This window comes from Anabas testudineus, unplaced genomic scaffold (genome assembly GCF_900324465.2).
Source record: "Anabas testudineus unplaced genomic scaffold, fAnaTes1.2 Contig272arrow_ctg1, whole genome shotgun sequence".
NCBI lineage: Eukaryota > Metazoa > Chordata > Actinopteri > Anabantiformes > Anabantidae > Anabas > Anabas testudineus.
Window position 1 is genome coordinate 17,597 of NW_022872812.1, and position 20,933 is coordinate 38,529.

The 20,933-nt window shown below is 43.3% G+C and overlaps 2 protein-coding genes and 1 pseudogene across 3 annotated transcripts; all 3 read right to left on the minus strand.

Annotated features, from left to right (window-relative positions):
* Window positions 1-142: 142 nt before the first annotated feature.
* Window positions 143-1,424, minus strand: LOC113161225 (microfibril-associated glycoprotein 4-like). 2 transcript variants are annotated; one of them, XM_026358692.1, is made up of 5 exons: window positions 1,295-1,424; window positions 1,118-1,163; window positions 680-835; window positions 477-515; window positions 143-391 (listed from the first exon to the last, which is right to left on the minus strand). In XM_026358692.1, the coding sequence occupies exons 1-5, from the start codon at window positions 1,414-1,416 to the stop codon at window positions 284-286; spliced, it is 471 nt and encodes a 156-aa protein (XP_026214477.1). In that variant the 5' UTR covers window positions 1,417-1,424; the 3' UTR covers window positions 143-283. The 2 variants fall into 2 exon arrangements, with proteins under 2 accessions (XP_026214477.1, XP_026214478.1); XM_026358693.1 differs by having other exon boundaries at window positions 1,312-1,350.
* A 6,458-nt stretch (window positions 1,425-7,882) lies between these two features.
* On the minus strand, window positions 7,883-11,804 carry LOC113161223 (annotated as a pseudogene).
* A 141-nt stretch (window positions 11,805-11,945) lies between these two features.
* On the minus strand, window positions 11,946-13,375 carry LOC113161221 (microfibril-associated glycoprotein 4-like). Its single transcript, XM_033325902.1, has 2 exons — window positions 13,218-13,375; window positions 11,946-12,711 (listed from the first exon to the last, which is right to left on the minus strand). Exons 1-2 carry the CDS (start codon window positions 13,315-13,317, stop codon window positions 12,458-12,460), a joined length of 354 nt encoding a protein of 117 aa, XP_033181793.1. The 5' UTR covers window positions 13,318-13,375; the 3' UTR covers window positions 11,946-12,457.
* Window positions 13,376-20,933: the final 7,558 nt, after the last annotated feature.

Consider the following 20,933-nt stretch of genomic DNA (forward strand, 5'->3'; position numbering starts at 1 on the left):
AGAACTACTGGCTACTATATAAACGTCTGCTGATAACCCACCTGCTCCTCCATCACTGAATCCAGACACCTGCAGTTTGTATCCATACTCGTACTTTCTCTGGTTTGTCAGGTAGTAGATGTTCATACCTGAACACACACACACACACACACACACACACACACACACACACACACACACACACACACACACACACACGTGCAGCCTGCAGATTAATATTTACTGACATTGACAAGAAAAACCATGTGAAAACTGGTTTTAACAGGTTTTATACAGTCTGGTTTCAGGTCTCACCGAGCCAGTACTCTCCAGGAGGGTCACCGAACCCAAACTTGTAGTAATCCCAGGGTCTGTAGAAGTTCACTGTACCGTCCATCCTCCTCTGGAACACCTGTTGTTTCCAGACAACAAGGTGATGATTTATTGTGAAAGTCCAACAGGAAGTGTTCTTACTGATGTTCAGTTCAAATACTCACCGTCCATCCTCCTCCTGATGAGTCCATGTCACAGTACACCTACACACACACACACACATTTATTATTTATGATCTAAAACCACATCCAGTACTACAAACTACTTGTTAGTGTGATTCTGTCAGAATCCGTCCTCGTGGTCTCATCTTTACACCGTCTTCTTCTTCTAGACATTAACCTGTCTCCCAGACAGGACGGAGCTTACCTGGACAGCTGACCTTTCTCCAAGAGGATAGATGGTGTACACTCCACTGGGTGAGCTGTTGTCTTGTTGACGGATGTTGCTGCAGTCCACTGGTCTGTAGAGCTCTGAGCAGCTGGTCAACAGTGGAGCCAGCAGGAGGAAAAGGGCTGGTACCAGCTGGAACAGAAAATGTTTGAACTGATCTCATGGTGCACAGCATGACTGGCACCAGGACATCACACAAGACCAAGTATGATAGCTAATCAAAATCACCAAATGGACCAGACCTTTACAGAGCTACGTCCGGCCCTGCAACCATCCAAGGAAAACCCATCTACAATCTACTTCTGTTTATTAATGGTGTAAATGAAAAGTATGTGTCGATGGGGGGAGTAACTTGACAGAGACACGACTGTTGTCCTCTGCAGAAAGCATCTTTACACTTCACGTCAAACTCACCTTCATTGTCACACGATCAAACTGCTGATGTAGATCAATCCGAACACTGTGAAGAAAAGTAATATCAGTAAATACACAGGAAACAAAAGATTCTATGAACACAGTTGATATTTGGTGTCCAGACTCTGCTCTTGTCTTTTCTCCATTCATTAACCTGTAAGAATGGAGCAGACCTACCTGGTTATTGTACTGACCACTTGTCCTCTGCACTTTCTGACTGTCTCGTCCACGTCCACCTGCTGCTGCTGCACCTGAGCTTCTGACAACTTAACTTTGTTGTTGGTTGGTATTAACATCATCAGTTCACTTCCTGCATTTGCAGGTGTCTCTGAAAACATTTACATTTAGTCATTTAGCAGACGCTTTTATCCAAAGCGACTTACAAGTGAGGAACAAGGCAAGCAAACAAAATCTAAGTCAAGAAGAAACAACATCAAAGCAAAGTGCTATCAAAAAAGTGTTACTGTTTCAAGAGATGTTAGAAAGAAAGGGTAGAATTTTTTTTTTTTTTTTTTTTTTTTAAGTGCAAAGGAAGATGCGGAAGAGTTCTGTTTTCAGCAGTTTTTTAAAGATTGCAAGTGAGGTGGCTGAGCGTGCAGAGATAGGCAGCTCATTCCACCATCTTGGGATCACTGAGCTGAACAGTTTTCCTTGTTGTCGACTGTGTGGTGCTGGTACCACCAGACGACGTTCCCTGGTTGAGCGCAGTGGACGGGAGGGGATGTAGACCTGAACGATTGAATTGAGATAAGATGGAGCTGTGGAGTTCACCACTCTGTAGGCAAGAGACAGAGCTTTGAACCTGATCCTTGCAGCCACAGGAAGCCAGTGTAAAGATCTGAAGAGCGGTGTGACATGAGACCTTCTAGGTTGATTGAAAATGAGGCGTGCTGCCGCATTTTGGATCATCTGGAGGGGTTTGGTCGTGGATGCCGGTAAACCCATCAGTAGTGCATTGCAGTAATCCAGGCGAGATAAGATCAACGCCTGTACAATGAGTTGGGTCGTGTATTCCGTCAGATAGGGTCTGATCTTTCTGATGTTGTGGAGGGCATATCTACACGACCTAGCGACTGTGGCGATGTGATCTGTGAAGGTCAGCTGGTCATCAATGATGACCCCCAGGTTTCTGGCTGACTTAGTAGGGGATATCACTGCAGATCCAATGTTAATGCTGATGTTGTGTTGAGTTGAAGGTCTGGCAGGGAAGACTAGAAGTTCAGTTTTGGGTATGTTGAGTTGAAGGTGTCTTTTTCTCATCCAGGCAGAGATGTCAGAGAGACAGGCAGAGATGCGAGATGAGACAGTTGAGTCATCCGGCGGAAAAGACAGGAAGAGCTGTGTGTCATCTGCATAGCAGTGATAAGAAAAGCCATGAGAATGGATGATAGAGCCTAGAGAAGAAGTATAGATTGAAAAAAGAAGAGGACCAAGGACTGAGCCCTGCGGTACACCGGTGGAGAGGTTATGAGAGTCAGAGACACGCCCCTGCCAGGATACCTTAAAGGTTCGTTCGGACAAGTATGACCGAAGCCAGGCTAGAGCTGATCCAGAGATGCCCAGGTCTGAGAGGGCAGTCATGAGAATCTGATGGTTCACAGTGTCAAAGGCTGCAGATAGATCTAATAGAATAAGGACAGAAGATTTACCTGCAGCTTTTGCCACCCGTAGGGATTCCACAACAGTCAGAAGTGCCGTCTCTGTGGAGTGCCCACTCTTGAAGCCAGACTGATTGACATCAAGGAGGTTATTCTGGGAAAGAAAGTCAGAGAGTTGGTTAAAGGCTGCACGTTCCAGAGTCTTGGCCAGGAATGAAAGAAGAGAGACCGGTCTGTAGTTCTCCACAAGGGAGGGATCCAGAGAAGGCTTCTTCAAAAGTGGAGTGATCTGGGCCTGCTTGAACGAGGTGGGAAAGGTGCCTGTTGTGAGAGAGGTGTTGATGATCTGTGTAATGGCTGGTATTAGTGTTGGTGCGATAGCTTGAAGAAGAGTAGAGGGGATCGGATCCAGAGAGCAGGTGGTCGGGCGATTGGAGAGGACGAGAGTGGATACATCGTCCTCTGACAGTGTTGAAAAAGTGAAGTGAGATGCATCGTCAGGTTTAGTAAGCAGAATGTCATTGTCCGGAGGAGTGAACTGGGAGCTGATGGCTGCCACCTTGTTGGTAAAAAAGGAGGCAAAGTCATCAGCTGTGAGACAGGTGGGTGGTGGAGGTGGGGGTGGATAGAGTAGGGATTTGAAAGTTGAGAACAGCTTTCTGGTGTCTGTGGTGTTGCTGAGCTTGTCCTGGTAATAATCAGTCTTCGCCCTGGTGACACTGTAAGAGAAGGATTGAAGCAAATCCTGATAATCAGTTAGAGCAGGTTGAGACCTGGATTTGCGCCACTTCCTCTCAGCACTTTCCAATGAAACAATGGGTTTTCTTGTAGTTCCTCTCTGTGGTGGATGATAAACTTCCACCAATGGAACAAAAAGAATTTAGTCACAGTGAACAATGACAACCAATAAAGCAAATGTTTGATGTACTGAGTCACAATTATAACTTAATCTTGTTATCTGGTCACTTTTTCTTGAATTAGAATTTTTACCTTTTTATCTTTGTGTCAGTCTCACACCTGATTTGTCACAGTTTGTCCAAACTACCCATAATTTCTGTTTTTTTTGCGATAATACAGTAAGTGAAGGTTTTTCAGGAGAAGAAAAACTAGAGCAAAGTTGTGGTGAGGAGGCTGCAGCTTGTTGGCAACAAGCCTGCTGTTTGTGTTCTCTAATGTATAGTGTGATTTATACATTTCTTCTTTTTTAGAAGAGCTCAACAACAATCTGCACCGTCTTCCACTAGAGGGAGCTGCTGGTACACAAGGACATCACGGAGGATGCTTTCGCTTCCTTGACCTGTAAGTTCACTGACTTGTCACTGTTCTGTCTGCACTGGGGCGATGAGCGCTCTGGTTGCAGGTGGAAATGTCAGCGTTTAGCATCGTGTCCGTCCAAACTCTGAATGGCTCCTGTCGGGTGACTGCCACTCAATAGTAGATGAGAGAAAGTTGGAGGTTGGAAAGAATTAACAAAGACGGTGATAACAGAGAGACAGAGAGGAGAGAGGGAGAGACCAAACACCAAGGTTTTGAACACACATACCCACTCAAATCTGAAGTGCAATGACAGAAAGTTGCTCGTCTCAGAGCCCAGTATGAGCAGTCCACCAGGATCTGGAGCCACATGCTCAGTTGGATGTTACATAACAATACATTTGTCCAAAGGTTTTTGAATTGCACTGAATTCATGTGATTTGACAGTCAGGTACCGATTACATGCAGGCTACTTGATCATGTATGGCAGTAAATAGTTAGACAGTAGAATCTTCTGGACCCTTTTCTTCCAAATATACTGTGTAACCGGATCTCTTTAACTTTTAGTTGAACTCCCCTGACATAGACGATGCTGTCACTTCATTGACGTGTAAGTTGACTAACTTGTCACTGTCCTGTCTGCACTGGGGTGAAGCGCGCTCTGGTTGCAGGTGGAAATGTCAGCATTTAGCATCGTGTCCATCCAAACTATGAATGGCTCCTGTCGCACGGCCATCAGTCACGTTGCACACACGTTACTGTACTAACTAACTCACTAACTCACAAACCAGCTGTAACAACTAACTATAACTGCTGGATTTGATGTTCATGTAGAGAACTGGAAATCATGTGAATCTACACCACTGACGTGGACAAACATAGGAACAAGCATGTGTTTGCATGAAAACATTAAAATGTCCTCTTTGTTAATCAGCAGAGATGAACAGATGCTGCCAACCAACCCCATTGCGCTGAAGCAACGCGCATTAATTTCCCCTTCATATGTTTTTCAATTCCCTCTAAAGTCCACGTACCTTTACTGCCTGCAGAGGATCTGGCTGGGTTCACTTGTCGGGTTTCTCCAATTCTTTCTTTCCTCTCTCTTGTCTCAGCTCTGTGGCTTCAGGTTCCTGTTTTCACTGTGCACAGTCCAACTGCACTGAGGCTTTGATCTGGGCGTGATGTCACTAGGACGAGTTCCGACGGAACCTTCTGTGAGCTTTCGTCACTACGACGACGGTCATTTAAACCATAATGTCACTGAACCTAACAGGTGTAGTTTTTCTGTATTTCCTGGTTCTTATTTCCTGTAGTTCTTTTTTTAATTCAAGCTAATTCCACTCCAACCGGACACCTCCTTCCCAAATACCTGGAAGATCGTATTACTACTTCAGCAAGCAGAAAGGAACGACAGGACAAGCACCAAACTGGGACAGTAGATCTAGTGAATAAATAAAGCTTGTTTGAAATTTTTTTGTGTGAGTCTGCTGATTTAGCCTCTTTGTCAGTCTGTTTAATGACTTAATGTAATAAGTGTTAAGAACTGTAGGTAGAGAGTTTCGGTCTGTTGTTGGTGGTAGTTTCAGCTTAGTAATCACTGAGCATACCAGCCATTACACAGATCACCAACACCCCTCTCACAACAGGCACTTTTCCCACCTCGTTCAAGCAGGCCCAGATTACTCCACTGTTGAAGAAGCCTTCTCTGGATCCCTCCCTTGTGGAGAACTACAGGCCGGTCTCTCTTCTACCATTTCTGGCTTCGGTCATACTTGTCCGGACGAACCTTGAACGTATCCTGGCAGGGGCGTAATTCCGACTCTCATAACCTCTCCACCGGTGTACCGCAGGGCTCAGTCCTCGGTCCTCTTCTCTTTTCTATCTATACTTCGCCTTTAGGCTCTATCATTTCCCATCACTGCTATGCAGATGACACACACCTCTTCCTGTCCTTTCTGCCGGATGACTCAACTGTCTCGTCTCGCATCTCTGCCTGGATGAGAAAAAGACACCTTCAACTTAACATTCCCAAAACTGAATTTCTAGTCTTCCCTGCCAGACCTTTGACACAACACAACATCAGCATTAACATTGGATCTGCGGTGATTGTCCCTACTAAGTCAGCCAGAAACCTGGGGGTCATCGTTGATGATCAGCTGACCTTCACAGAACACATCGCCACAGTCTCTAGGTCATGTAGATATGCCCTCCACAACATCAGAAAGATCAGACCCTACCTGATGGAGTACACGACCCAACTCGTACAGGTGTTGATCATATCTCGTCTTGACTACTACAATGCACTGCTGATGGAGTTACCGGCATCCACGACCAAACCCCCCCTGATGATCCAAAATGCAACAGCATGCCTAATTTTTAATCAACCAAAAAGGTCTCATGTCACACCGCTCTTCAGATCTTTGCACTGGCCTCCTGTGACTGTTCTGCATCTTCTTTTGCACTTAAAAACTGCTCTCCTGTACTTGCTTCTCATGAAACAGAGACAGTTCTTTAACAGCACTTTGCTTTGATGTTTTTCTCCTTGACTAAGATTTTTTGTGTTGTTCCTCACTTGTAAGTCGCTTTGGATAAAAGTGTCTGATAAAAGACTAAATGGAACGACAGAAGATGCACAGGAAAGTATTTGTTATGGAATTTAGGACTATCAGGTAGGTACCAGAGTATTCTGGCGTTCTCAGAAATCACGCTTGCTTTTAGGAGATGGAATTATAGTATTTTAGTTTGTGGGATTATTAATAAGTCACCGTTTAATTTAGCAAACTGTTTGTTCTTCAGATGTGTTCAGACGTGGGGAACAGTGGCTCACTCAACTGCAGCATTAGGACATTATAAGTATATTTATTTAAATGACTGAGGCCAAAACAGGAGCATAACATTAGCACCTAATGTAGATGGAAACACCTCCTCCTCCTCAGGGCTGATCAGTCTGGAAAAATCTACCCAGAGACACGTTCACATTACAATAAGACATGCTGCACAAGAAGCAGGTAAATGATGGGACAGAGGTTCTGATTGCTTCATTTCTAGGATTATACTGAAGCATTATAATGATTGCTTCATTTTACACCTGAATTTCAAATAACAGGAATACCTGAACAGATTCATCTTCCACATTGGACGCAGTAACTCTCAGCTTCTGGTATTAAACTTCTACCTTTAGCAAAACTAGAATGAAGTTGGACTTTTCTGTGGTTCTGCTTTATGTTAATAAAATGAAAGTTGGAACAGACTGAAGAAACACGTGGCTGTTCTGATGATGAAACTGAACTTTGAGAAATGTTTTTCCTCAGCTGTGGAACAGAACAGTGTTTGACAGAGGGGTGAACCTCTCCCCATCCCCATCTCTGAAACACTGTTTACATGAGTCACTGCCCTGACTTGTTGATTTAACTCATTAGGTGAGAGGAGTTGAGCGGCTGGTTAGTGTATAGTATTATTAATACAAGTCACTCGTCCTTTGGTGCTTCATCACTTCACTCATTCAATTGGATGTTTCTGATGGAAACTGCTCTGGATTTGTTCCTCTGGATCCTCCACTAAGTTCCCACCTGTCCACCAATCTCTGCACCAGCAGCTGCTCACATACAGTCAACACCTGACTTCAGCTCCGATGGAAAAGATTCTGTCAACTACTGATTCATTTAGAGGATTGTATTGAAGCAAATACAGGAAGTATTATCTGATCAGACTGTTTCATTCTACAGATTCTCTGAGATTATAGGATAGATGAGAGACTAATTCTAATTCTAAAATCCAGTCACAGACCCTCAGAGACTGTGGGTCTGTGATTCTGGTTCTCTTGCACCATCTCAAATTCAGATATTCTGATGCAAAACAAGTGAAATAAGTTGAATATGTTATTTTATTTTGATGATTTGTGACTTTATTAATTAACCTAAATATGCTTTGAAAAAAACACATTTACAATCAAAAATGACTTGTGTCGTCTTTATACGACCACTGTTCTTGGAGTTTTTAACAACTGATTTACAGATTTGTTTTTCCATGTGAATCAGGTACCAAAACTATAACTATAAATATAAAGAAAATGACACATCTATTACACTGCAAAAGGACGGATCTTCATGCTGATGCTCTTCAGGGAGTATTCAACACCCCTCCACTGTAACCAAGACACTCCAACAGCATAGAGGGTGGTATTGGCTCCCCAGCGATAAACCCCGTTGGGGTTGACATTGTAACAGCCTCTGTACCAGAACGCCCCCAGAGATGATCTGGCACAGTTGTTGGGCCAAGAATCCTGGTCTTTGTCGAATGTGGAGAACTTCTGTCCGCTGTGATATTTCATGGCGTCTCCTACGGAAACATGTAAAGTCACAAATGAACTGAAGGCAGCACAGTTTGTCACTGGTTTGTCTACTTAGACTCCAAGAACAAATCGAGTCTGAGGATCCAAAGTCTCAGAAACACAGACCCGATCGCTGCTGCTCTTGTTACAGGGGACAATAAAACCACCTGTGGGTTAACCAACACAGTGAGCCCTGTTTCTGCTGGCATACTTCATTTAGTTTTCATTGGTTAGAAAAAGTCACCATGACACAAGTTAATGAAGAGAGATGAGCTGAGGTGATTCTCTCTTTTAATCCTGGAACTCTTTTCATTTTCCACGTGTTTTATTCTTCCACCAGTAATGAAGATGCTGCTGAACATTTCTCTGTTTCAAGGTATCAACATATCGTAGATGTATCATATAATCATAGTGAAAACAGACAGGACCTGTTTCTGATAACCCACCTGCTCCTCCATCGGTGAATCCAGACACATTCAGTTTGTATCCATCACACTCTCCACTGATGAAAAACGAGCAAACGCTTTTTTCCCGTCAAAGTCCTGCATGTCGACCAGCAGCTCATACTTTCTCTGGTTTGTCAGGTAGCGGACGTTGTCCAGACCTGGACACACACAAATTTAAGACTTGGTTTGATCCTGTCCATCAAGTCTACAGAGATGGTAAATGTCAGCATAAAACTAAAACAAGTGAACAGGACATGCTGCTGTATTTGTACTTTCTACACAGTGAATTTCATGTAGTAAGAAGTCAGTCTGGTTTCAGGTCTCACCGAGCCAGTACTCTCCAGCAGGGTCACCGAACCCAAACTTGTAGTAATCCCAGGGTCTGTAGAAGTTCACTGTACCGTCCATCCTCCTCTGGAACACCTGGGGACAGGTTGTTGTTTCCAGACAACAAGGTGATGATTTATTGTGACAGTCCAACAGGAACTTACTGATGTTCAGTTCAAATACTCACCGTCCATCCTCCTCCTGATGAGTCCATGTCACAGTACACCTACACACACACAAACATTTATTATTTACGATCTAAAACCATATCCACTACTACAAACTACTTGTTAGTGTGATTCTGTCAGAATCCGTCCTCGTGGTCTCATCTTTACACCGTCTTCTTCTTCTAGACATTAACCTGTCTCCCAGACAGGACGGAGTTTACCTGGACAGCTGACCTTTCTCCAAGAGGATAGATGGTGTACACTCCACTGGGTGAGCTGTTGTCTCGTTCACGGATGTCGCTGCAGTCCACTGGTCTGTAGAGCTCTGAGCAGCTGGTCAACAGTGGAGCAAGCAGGAGGAAAAGGACTGATACTGTCTGGAACAGAGGAGGTTTTCTAGTTGTACAGAGTAACTCAAATATGGTACCACAAGATCTCTAAGGATCAGGTTAACCCACACACAGCTGTAACCCACAGGTTAACCCACAGGTTACAGCTGCCAATCATCACCAGTCCCAGTCCCAGCTTACAGGACAGCAACACTAAGCTTCCTCTTCAGGCCTCTTAAGGCCAGCGAAGTTCAGGATAATCCACATCTGGGGGACAGGACTGATGTTCTCTACAGAATTGACCTTTCCAGGCTCATACATCAGTCAAACTCACCTTCATGGTCAAACTTCTGTTGGAATCAGAAGATCAAGGTGCTGATGTGGGTCTGTCTGAATTCTCTGACAAGATCTTGAAGGAACGGTAAGAAAAAAAAATGAGTCACAGGAAGCAGATGATAAAATAAATTCAAAACATGACTGATCGATATTTGGTGCTCAGGCAGGAAGTGTCCCTGAACCAGATGTTAAACCCCAAACCCCTGATGCCTTGAATATAGCTTCCTGTCAGGTATATCCAGTCAAGTCTAGTCACCTGTTGGATGGTGGACACCTTCATAAAGAACTCAGCCCCTAATCAGGCACAAACCAAAAGGAGTCCCCAGAGCGGCCTGCTGTTTAAGTTTGAATTGGACATCCATCATCCATCTATTTTCCTAACCTAACTTTTACTCATAAGGATCATGGCAGTGCTGGAGCCTATCTCACCTGTCACTGGGCAAGAGGCGGGGTACACCTGGACAAGTAGCCAGTCTACCACAGGGCTCACATACAGAGTCAAACAATCATTCGCGCCAGAATGTTCACAGATCTAAAAGTGTTCAAATGGCATAAGAGAGAAATGCTAATAACAGTTTGACACTACACTATCACACTGTTCACTGAGCAGCGATGTTGGTTCTCTGACTGCGAACCTGGAAATTCAGATTTCCTGTAAGGACCTCGACAAGTCCAAGGAGCTAGGATCGGTTGAAATGTTGACTTTAAGAAGCTCAGGTGGGGAAAAGGGGAACAGGAAACAGGAGAAGTGTTTGGTGCCTGTGGTTGGCCTGGGAGAACTGAAGAACCTGGTTTCTCTCAGTAATCTGATTAAACTGATTGGAAGGACACCAGCGCAACACATCTGGGTGATTAGTGGCGGGAGACCGGGAGGGAGAGACATTAAACTAACCAAATTTGGTCAGAGCAGGAATTGGCGGGGTGTGAACAGGTGAGTATGACTGAGACCGTGAGAGCAAAACGGAAAAAGAAAGAAGGTAAACTGGGGCAGGGATTGAGACACTTCCCCACTTTACTGGAACTCAGTAGAAGCTCATGGATTCAACCAGTTTGTGTCTCTTTCTTAGGCAGAAGTCTTTGCTTTAGTTTCTTTTTGTTGGTCTTTTACTTCCTATTTATTCCTACATTCAACACACCAATGATGGGACTGGCCTTTAATATTTTTTGGATTTCATCTGGATAAAGGTTTAGTTCAAACACCCTGGTCCTCTACAGTCAGGTTGTAACTATATGGTGAATTTAGTAGGTTTTATTTTAAAGAGCCCATTTAATTCTTAATCAGTTCTTTTTCAAACATCCAATTTCTAATAAGATCATTTAAAGTTTCAAATGACTTCTTCATAAAGAAACAATCTCTCTTCTATCGACTTCAAACTCACTTTTTCATTGTTTTCACGCTTAGTTCTGAATTCCTTCCTCAAGACTACAACATCAGAGGGTTCACTAAACACGTGGTTTTTAATGCAAGGTATCATGAAAACCTTGAACCTTTCTAAGTTCAAATTTACATCACAGTAGGAAACGTAGCCACTACATGATCTCTATTTATCACTGGATATCTTGCCTGTTATTACTGTTTCCATATGATATCTTCTTCTCTCCTTAATTATGTCCCCTGGTTATTATTTTGCAGACATAAAATGTAAAAGCCATCGGTCCATTGCCTGGGTTTGATCAACCGCTCTCTTACTGCAGCAGTAGTAACTTTCCCTTCTCCCGAACTTTACTTAATTCCAGTTAGAGGATTCACTAACACACCAAGATAATAAAATAAGACATTTCATTCTTACCTGATGCTGACTCTGTCGTTCCCCGAGAGCATGATTCAGTTCTGTATTTGTCACTGATAGGTTTAATTAACGTTCACTATCTTCCGCTTGAACTAACAGTTCCTTGTTCTCAGCTATTGCAGCTTTCTCTTCCCTAATATCACCTGAACATTAACAAAACACACAGAAACAGTCCTGTACTTAACTAAGTTATAATGGTTACTTCCTGCTACTGTCTTTTACCCTTTTCAGAGTATAACTCCATTTCCAGCATTTCACAGACACCAAAGTAAGATCAGCAGTTGTTGATCTCCACTAGCTCTTCAATGAAACGAGGAGCTAGTGTAGACAAGCGGAGACGAGTGGAGACGAGTGGAGACGAGTGAAGACGGGCTCAGAGTTCTGCTCTCTACTTCCTCCATGTATAGATTGGCCACACTGGCTGTGATTGACAGATGAGAACTTAGTGGAGGCTCCAGAGGAACAAATCCAGAGCAGTATAATAAATCATAAATCATAGCACTTTGCTTTAATGTTGTTTCTCCTTGACTTAGATTTTGTTTTCTTGCCTTGTTTCTCACTAGTAAGTCGCTTTGGATAAAAGTGTCTGATAAATGACTAAATGTAAATGTAAAAGAAATAAGCGGTGGTGAGGCAGAGGACCAGAATTGTTATCTGATCAGACTGATTCTTTCTACAGATTCTGGGAGATTATAAAATAGATGAGAGAGAAAGTGGAAAAAAATCAACATCAGATCTCCTGCTGTCTGTTTGTCCTGGACATTTACTGCACAGGACGGATCTTCATGCTGATGCTCTTCAGGAAGTAGTCATGACCCTTCCACTGGTACCAAGAGACTCCAACAGCAAAGATAGTACCATCAGCCCCCCAGTGATAAACCTCAGTGGGGTTTGCATTGTGACACTCGTTGTACCAGAATGCCCCCAGGTATAATCTGGCACAGTTTCTGGAATCAGGGTCTTGGTCTTTGTCAAAGGTGGAGAACTTCTGTCCATTGTGATAAGTCAGGGCATCTCCTACAGAAACAAGTTCATAATTATAACTCTACTACTAAGGCCAATGGGTGAGGCTTTTTGACTTTTCATTAACTTTTCATACAGTGCATCACAGATACGGCGTTGAACAAGTTGACTTTTAAGAACAAATGCACAGAGTTTTTGACCTTTTTCTGAAAATAACAGATATAATTTGCTTTTTCACCTCTGATTAATGCTTATGCAGATATACTGCATTACTACTGGTAACAGTAACATGGTGATAATGAAGGTAATAATTATGAAATCATTTGGGGATCAACCCCATGGGGGGATTGTGGTTGGACAGCTGCCAGTTATCTCTGGCTGCATGTCTTTTCCAAGACACCTCAGCAAGTAGAAACTGGGAATTGAACCACTCACCCTGGGGTTCATAGACGACTGCTCTACCACCTGCTGTACCGCCCCATGATCATTTTTCTACTATTGTCAGAAAATATACTCATATCTCCAGCTGGTCTCACCTTGATGGAATGTTTCAAACTCACCAGCCCCTCCATTGATGAATTCAGACACTTGCAGTTTGTATCCATCACACTCAGCATTGACAGAAAATGAGGAGTAATGAGCAAAATGCTTTATTTCCATTGAAGTCCTGCATGTTGACTCGCAACCCGTAATGTCGCTGCTTTGTCAGATAGTGGATGTTGTCAAGACTTGAACACACATTTGACAGCAGACACAGTACTGTTACTGGTTCTATACAAAACGTTTTTCTTACTGTTTTTCTAGTATCTCAACTAGACTGTTTCCTTCTCATAGATCCTCTTAATTATTTTTAATAATTAATACATCTACACTGTCAACATTGTCTTTTAGACTCCATCCCTACAAAGATGTCTTACCTTTGATCAGCACGTTCATACTAGATCAGATCGATCTATTTTTACAAATAGGTTACGTACCACAGGCTTTTAAGGTTGCTGTAGTCAAACCCCTACTCAAAAACCTACTCTGAACTCAGGGGTTTTAGTGAATTATAGACCAATATCCAATCTGCCCTTTATCTCTAAAATTCTTGAAAAAGTAGTTTCTTAGTAATTATATGACCACCTGCTCAGCAATAACTTGTATGAAGATTTCCAGTCAGGATTTAGAGTACATCATAGTACAGAAACAGCACTGGTAAAGGTTACTAATGATCTTCTATTAGCATCAGACAATGGTCTACTCTCTATACTCGTTATGTCTGTGCCCTGCTTCAGTTTTAATTCAGCAGCTCTCACCACAAGGCTGAAGCATGACTTAGCCCAAAATAATAGTATTGAGCAGGGGAGTAAAGCAGTCAAACAGCTTCATAAGCAAGGAACAGAAAAGTGATTCTATTCCTCTTCACTGTCTCTAAGTGCAGCTCACGTAGGATTGTTGAGTTGCATATATTATATACTGTATTGTTTTATATTTTGTATTGTCATATTCTTTACGGTCTTAACGTTAAGTGATATATAAATAAACTGAATTGAACTGAACTGAGTTTGATATAATCACACGTTAGTTTCATTTCAGGTCTCACCGAGCTAGTACTCTCCAGCAGGGTCACCGAACCCAAACTTGTAGTAATCCCAGGGTCTGTAGAAGTTCACTGTACCATCCATCCTCCTCTGGAACACCTGTGGACAGGTTGTTGTTTCCAGACAACAAGATGATGATTTATTGTGACAGATTCAACAGGAAGTGTTCTTACTGATGTTCAGTTCAAATAAACCGTCCATCCTCCTCCTGATGAGTCCATGTCACAGTACACCTACACTCACACATTTTAAGTAAGTAAATGAACATAAGACAAGGCTGAATCCAAATGTACTACAATCAGGTGTGATGAGGTGTGTGTTTGTGTGTGTTTTACATTACTGAACTGTTTCACCTTCCAAGTCATAAAAAATAACTATCAGTGTCTTTCACTTCATTTTTTAGTACGACGAGTTGGTGGCAACATGAAGCTAAACCAACAAGGTACTGAAACTTTTTAGCCTTGTCACATGACAAGAAATTACTTTTTACATTACATTACAGTCATTTAGCAGACGCTTTTATCCAAAGCGACTTACAAGTCATTACAAGTTACAAGGGTAGGCAGGGCAGCGTGAGGAGGTCTTGCCTAAGGACCCCTACTGGAGGTAGCCATAGCTGGGATTTGAACCCCAGTCTCCCACATGGGAGGCGGTGATGTTACCACTACACTAACCAGCCACTAACCAGCCGCATGTATACTTTTACGTTTATATCACATCACTGAAACAATAACATCAATGGAGAATTGTTTTATACTGGACTCTAGCTCAGTCCTGTGGATCTACCGCCTCAACCATCCTGGCAAACATTGAGGAAATAAAGACGCAATGACAAAGATTGTTGTTCTCTGCAGAAAGCATCTTTACAGAGAATAACAGAATATAACTGCAGTTTAGTCTGGAAATGTGATTGTTTAAAGAGCTATTTGGTGCCCAGACTTCATCACTCCCCACAAAATACAGCGTGATGTAAGACTGGGGAGTGACAGTAACAACGTCTGCACCTGTCACAGTTATACTGTCATTCTGTTTAATTATCACATCTCTTGTCCTAAATAATATCACAGATCTGCTAATGAATTTTAGTTCAATACAGAGGTTTCTAATAAACTGAAATCTGATTTATGTAATCATAATATTCTCTGAACACAGCTCCCAACCAAACATCTGTGAGCAGTTTAGAACATTGGCTGTTCCTGTGTGAACTCACATAGACTTCGTGACTTCACCTTCAGAGGAAACAGACAAACTCCTGCTTCTCGATCACAGCTTCTTAAATCTACAGAGACACGGACAAAACAGAAACATGCATGTGTGTGTAATTCATATCACACAAATGTTCCTCTATCAGCACATCTTAGTATGGTCCAAATGTAATCTAAGATGTTGGCTGATACATCCAGTCATCTCATCTAAGAGTTCATCTTTCACTCCCAAATCTGAAATGGATTCTGTTAAAACAAGTTATTTCATATAACTGAAACTTTAAACTGCAGAAAATGACGGTGGTGGATTTAATTGTTGTTCCATCTGTTAATAAGAAAAAAAGATCAATGCTTCAAGGTCCAAACAAATAAGTAGTAAAGGCCACAAATAAAAGTTGGGAGGGGCTCACACTGGAGTCTTAACAGAGAAAATCCAACCTGACACACATCATCAGGGCAAAACGACTTAAAACAGCAGAGAATCCAGAGCTAGTGGAACCAGAGCAGAAACCGGAGGCCACGCTGTGGACGACCGAGGAGACGTCGACCAGTGCTGAATGGCAGGTTTGCTCTTACTGGAGAACATCCAAATCTGTGTGGTGTTTTTCTGCTTGGGTCCATAAACTCACACGTCCTCATCACTTTCTCTAAGTCGAAGCATGCCTTTCTGGCCTGACACTGGACTCTGGACCCGGATTTGTCAGTCCTCCATCCACTCCAAGCACCTGCCTGTGAGGTTTAAAGTTCATGTCTGTTACTTAGCTCAGCGTCAGTTTAATGTTACAGAGGAAATAACTGATGGAGAAATAATACTAGTCACATATTTGAAGTGTTCATGTTCATCTCTCATGTGAAAAACCGAGGTACATCCTGCTCTAACACGACTGTTTACTTTAAGTGGAACATTCCACTCAGCATTCTCTCTTCATAGTGACGTGACTCCTCATGCTGCCCTGCCTACCCTTGTAACTTGTACTGACTTGTAAGTCGCTTTGGATAAAAGCATCTGCTAAATGACTAAATGTAAATGTATTCACAAAGTCTTGGGAACAGCTGGACCTGATGAACAGATCCGGTTTTGGTCGAAGGTCACCGTGACCCCTTGTTGTTTGGTTCTGTGGGTTCGGGGGGCTGGGGGAGGAGCAGATAGCTCCACGGGGGCTGAGCTTCGTGCATTCATCAATCAATGATTAACGTTGATGATCGATCAGGTAAAAAAATCATTAAGTAGCTGATCACAAACCAGTAATTAAATGTTGAAGAGAAACAGAAACTTGAATTCCAGAGCTCATGTGAGACCCTGCATGATGGATATTTACAACGAGGCGTCTGAGTGTTAGAGAACAGTCACTGATTCTGTCATGATTCCAGCTCCGCCTCCCTGTCTGTCCCTGCTTTCCTTGTTTTCTCCCTGTCAGGTGACCTGCTAATTACCGATTGTCTGCACCTGGACTTCCTCTGTCCCTTTATTAGCAGGTCAGTCAGCTTCTTCTTTGCCAGATAGTTGTAGTCCAATCTGTGAACAGTCCTATCCAGCATTATCTTAAGATTGCTTTTTTGGAAACGAACCCTGCCTTACCTGAAACCTGTCTCTGCCTGACTCCCCCCTAACCGGACCTGCCTTCTGTTTTGACCAGCCTCTGCTCTGCTTTTCAACAGCGTGAGTGTTTTCTGCCTGACCTGTTCCTGCTCCCCTCTGCCTGTGTCCCTGTTCTGTCTCTAATCGTTATCGTTATTATCGGATCTCTGTTTCTATATTACCTCTCAGTACTGACCTGGATTGTTGTTTGGACCTCGGATCTTGCCTCACGGACTTTAGTGCTTGGACTGCTTCTTGTGTGTGTGACCCTGGATTCGTCTCTTACTCTGCGCCTCGTCTTACTGGAAATCTGTCACTGTTTTTGTTCACTAACCCACTGTGCTTTTGCCATTTAGCCTGTTCTGCATATCATTCCTCCTCTGCTCCCAGTCAACACATGCCTCACTCTACTGTCTGCCATTTTGGAATCTACAACTCTTCAGTCTTCTCTCTGGTTCACTCCTCCCCGCTTCTCAGCCACAGCTCATCAGGACTTCAAACACCATACTCACCTGACGACAGCTCTGTTCGGCCGCAAGTCCCGACTCTCATCCACTGCATTATTATTGTCAATAAAACAGTTCTTATCTCAGTTCTCTGGTCCTGTGTGGTCTCTGGCTATGGAGTCGGATCCTAGGCGCGTGACAGATTCACAGGTTGACTCAGGTGAGACCAGGTGAAATTACGTGCAGTGTCTTAGGTGGGACGTCTGCTGTCAGACCAGGTTTGTCTCTCAGGTGTGTCTGCAGGTTTACAGGTGTGAAGCCAGTTTACTTGTGGAGCACTCACCTGTGCTGAGCATCCTGAGTTAACTTGTGCTTGAACATGTGACGTTAGGTGCAGTTCCATAAACCCGGTTTATCCCTACAGACAATGAGGCAGCCTCCTGTAGGATCTTTACTGTTCTCATCAAATCAAATGTCTTCACTTTTTTACTGGTTTAACACAATTGTATAAATACATTTTTTTATTTAGTGTGAAAGTTTTTTTTTTTTTTTTTTTTTTTTTTTTCTGGCTCTGCAGCAATATGTGCTTCAGTGTGTTAGGACATGCTGTCCAGTCCAGGTCTTTACAGCCCACAGAGGTTCAGACAGAAGGAAAGACTGGAGCTGGACTTGATAACTGAACATGATCATCATGAGGTGACCAGCAGAACCGGTATCAGGGGTTCCCAACACGATCCAGCTTCACTCTTCCTTTAAAACACACAGTGACAAAGCAGTAAAACATGATTAAAAAGTGAAGTAGTGTGAATACTTTCTGAAGTAATTGTAACTACAGCAACACATCAGGTTCAGTCCAGCAGGTGGAGAAAACAGGACAACAGACGGAGCCTCTTTGCCATGATGGACTGCACAGCACCAGTGTCTCGAACCCACTGAGTTAACAACCAGCTGCCACTGCTTCCGATTCGGACTAGAACAAATAATCTGGTTCTAGGAGAACCGGAAGTTTTCCCATGTTTGTGCTGTAACACGAACGGTGTTGATCCGATGACTGACGGAGCAACAACAAGTCAGGTTCTGCTGCATCAGTTTTACTAAACACAACACTAACTTAGATCTGGATCAGAATCAGCTCTTGCTCTGGGTTCTGACTACACTTAAGTGATTCAAAGAATGGGGCCCAGTCCTGTGTGGATCCTAGTCTTGTTGTCTCTGGCAGTAAACACGTCTCAGGACATAAACAAACACAAACACACCGGAGCACTGGGACAGAAATAGTGTCCAGTTAGACCGGTCTGTCTGGGTGCACTTCTTTTCTGACACCTGACACCAGACTCAGGACTCTCCACCCTGTGGTGGAGCCACGGGAGGGGAGGTGTGGTGAATGAAGCACTCCCTGTCACAAGTGCACATGTTGTTGTTGCTGTGAAGGGCGCGCTCAGTTCGAGACTCAGCAGACGCCGGAGCAACAAACACACGAGGTTCAATGGGTCAGATGCAGGTTCTGTGAATTTGGAGGGACTTCCACCTCCAGAGTTCACAGCTGGAGGTCGGTTAATGATTGAAGGTCGGCTGGTGACTTATTGACTGAAGAAGCTTTTTAACTTTCAGTCCCACTGAGGTCTGAGGACAGAGGAGATGGACGACTGCTCCACACAGTTTTTACTCTGTTCTCTCTCTCACTTTCTCTGAAACCTGTTCTGCACCTCCTCACCCCTGTCTCTGCTGCTAACCTCCACCTGCATTTACTTCCCCCTAACATTCTATCACCTCCACCTGCCCAGTCGTAGAGTGACTCAGCTGTTTCTTCAACCGAGCTCTGACAAGCCGTCCTATTTTTACCTCCAGAGATTTGGATTGAAGCAGATGGCGAGGACAGACCGGTCATTCAGTAACACTAACTTCCTTTCTGGGACCAGCTGACCTCAGGACCAGGGGCCGGACAAGGACCAGAGACCAGCTTGGAGAATCCATTCAGTCTGCGGCTGCACCAATGGCTGATGTGAAACAGAGGCGTGTTGGGATGTCTCCTCCTGACGGCAGGTGGGGATGGGTGATCGTTGGCTGCTGCTTCATGGTGACAGTCTGCACACGAGCTGTGACCAGGTCACAAACACGCTTTTCACTTCATGCAAATGCAACAGACAACAAACAGCTGTTAGTATGATGAGGTGCAGCAGAACAGCACAGACCTGCTGGACTGGACTGTCTTAGACCAGAGAGGTGTACCTAATAAAGTGGACACTGAGGTCACAGGTCAAAGTTCAACTGTCTATGGTTCAAAGCTGAAACAGGAATATTCAGTGTCATAAGAACAAAAGTGTCTTCAGGAGAAGTATCCGTACTATTTGATCTGTTTTCTCTTCTTTTAATGAAGAGTCGACTGTTAACATGTGAATGAACCGAGATTATCATCTGTCATCCATCATTTATCATCCATCATTTATCATCCATCATTTATCATCTATCCATCATTTATCATCTATCCATCATTTATCATCCATCATCTATCATCCATCATCTACAACATGTTACCAGATCAAACATTAAACATTTAAATGAGCCCCAGAGGAACGAGTCTCAAACCAAACAGAAACGAATAGAAAGAGTTTAGAGGCCGTGACTTTTGTTCCACGGGTCCTGTTCACTGGTAGAATGAATATTTTCAGGGTGTGAACGAGAACATTGTGTCCAACTGTGCCGAGACTGAACAGGACGATCTGGAAGGATTAATGAGACACTAGTGAACAAGCCCTGGTTCAGTCTGTTCTGTCTGGACCGAGTTTGAACAGCCTCTGTTTGTCTTTATGAAATGACTCACGTGAAGACTTCAGATCTGCTCTTTACACCATGTTCTCCACGGCTGTTTCCAAAAATCAGGCATCAGTTAAGTTTTAACATGGGGCACGAGCGTTACCTCCCGTCTCCCCGGTAAACACTTAAAACTACAAATGTAAATTAAAAAGCAGGTTTCACTAACAAAAGTTATAAAACAGGAAACAGGAGCCAAATGTAGCTTTAGACAGTAAAATCAAAGACAGTGAACGCAGCACACACAGGTAAATGTTTCCAAACTTGAAACTGAACATTTCCCAGTTTCAAACTGTGTCAGTGTGTAACCAGGTCAGACGGTTGACGCTCGGATTAAAAACCTGCTGGAGGACATTCCTCTCTAATGACTCGCGTGTGACCTTCGTTAGAGCGCGTGAAGGGTTAAACTCAGTGTGTTCGTGTCAACACCACACCCAGACGGCTGCACAGCTGATGGAGAACAACATGTTTACTGCTCCTCTCAGACATCACATTTAGATTTCACTGTATTCTACAGACTTCCTACATTTACATTCAGTCATTTATCAGACGCCTTTATTCAAAGTGACTTACAAAGCAAATATCTGTGTAACAGAAAGTACAAGTACTCCACTCAGTACAAGTACTCGTGTGTTAAATTAAATATTATTAT

Excerpts from the sequence above, each read along its gene's own strand:
- LOC113161221 (XM_033325902.1), bottom strand. The coding sequence starts at position 13,317 with ATGGAAATAAAGCATTTTGCTCATTACTCCTCATTTTCTGTCAATGCT. Across the intron at positions 12,712-13,217 it reads ATTCATCAATGGAGGGGCTG|GAGATGCCCTGACTTATCAC; the intron begins GTGAGTTTGAAA and ends TTGTTTCTGTAG.
- LOC113161225 (XM_026358692.1), bottom strand. The coding sequence starts at position 1,416 with ATGATGTTAATACCAACCAACAACAAAGTTAAGTTGTCAGAAGCTCAG. Across the intron at positions 1,164-1,294 it reads GTGGTCAGTACAATAACCAG|TGTTCGGATTGATCTACATC; the intron begins GTAGGTCTGCTC and ends TTTTCTTCACAG. Across the intron at positions 836-1,117 it reads TTGATCGTGTGACAATGAAG|CTGGTACCAGCCCTTTTCCT; the intron begins GTGAGTTTGACG and ends TTTCTGTTCCAG.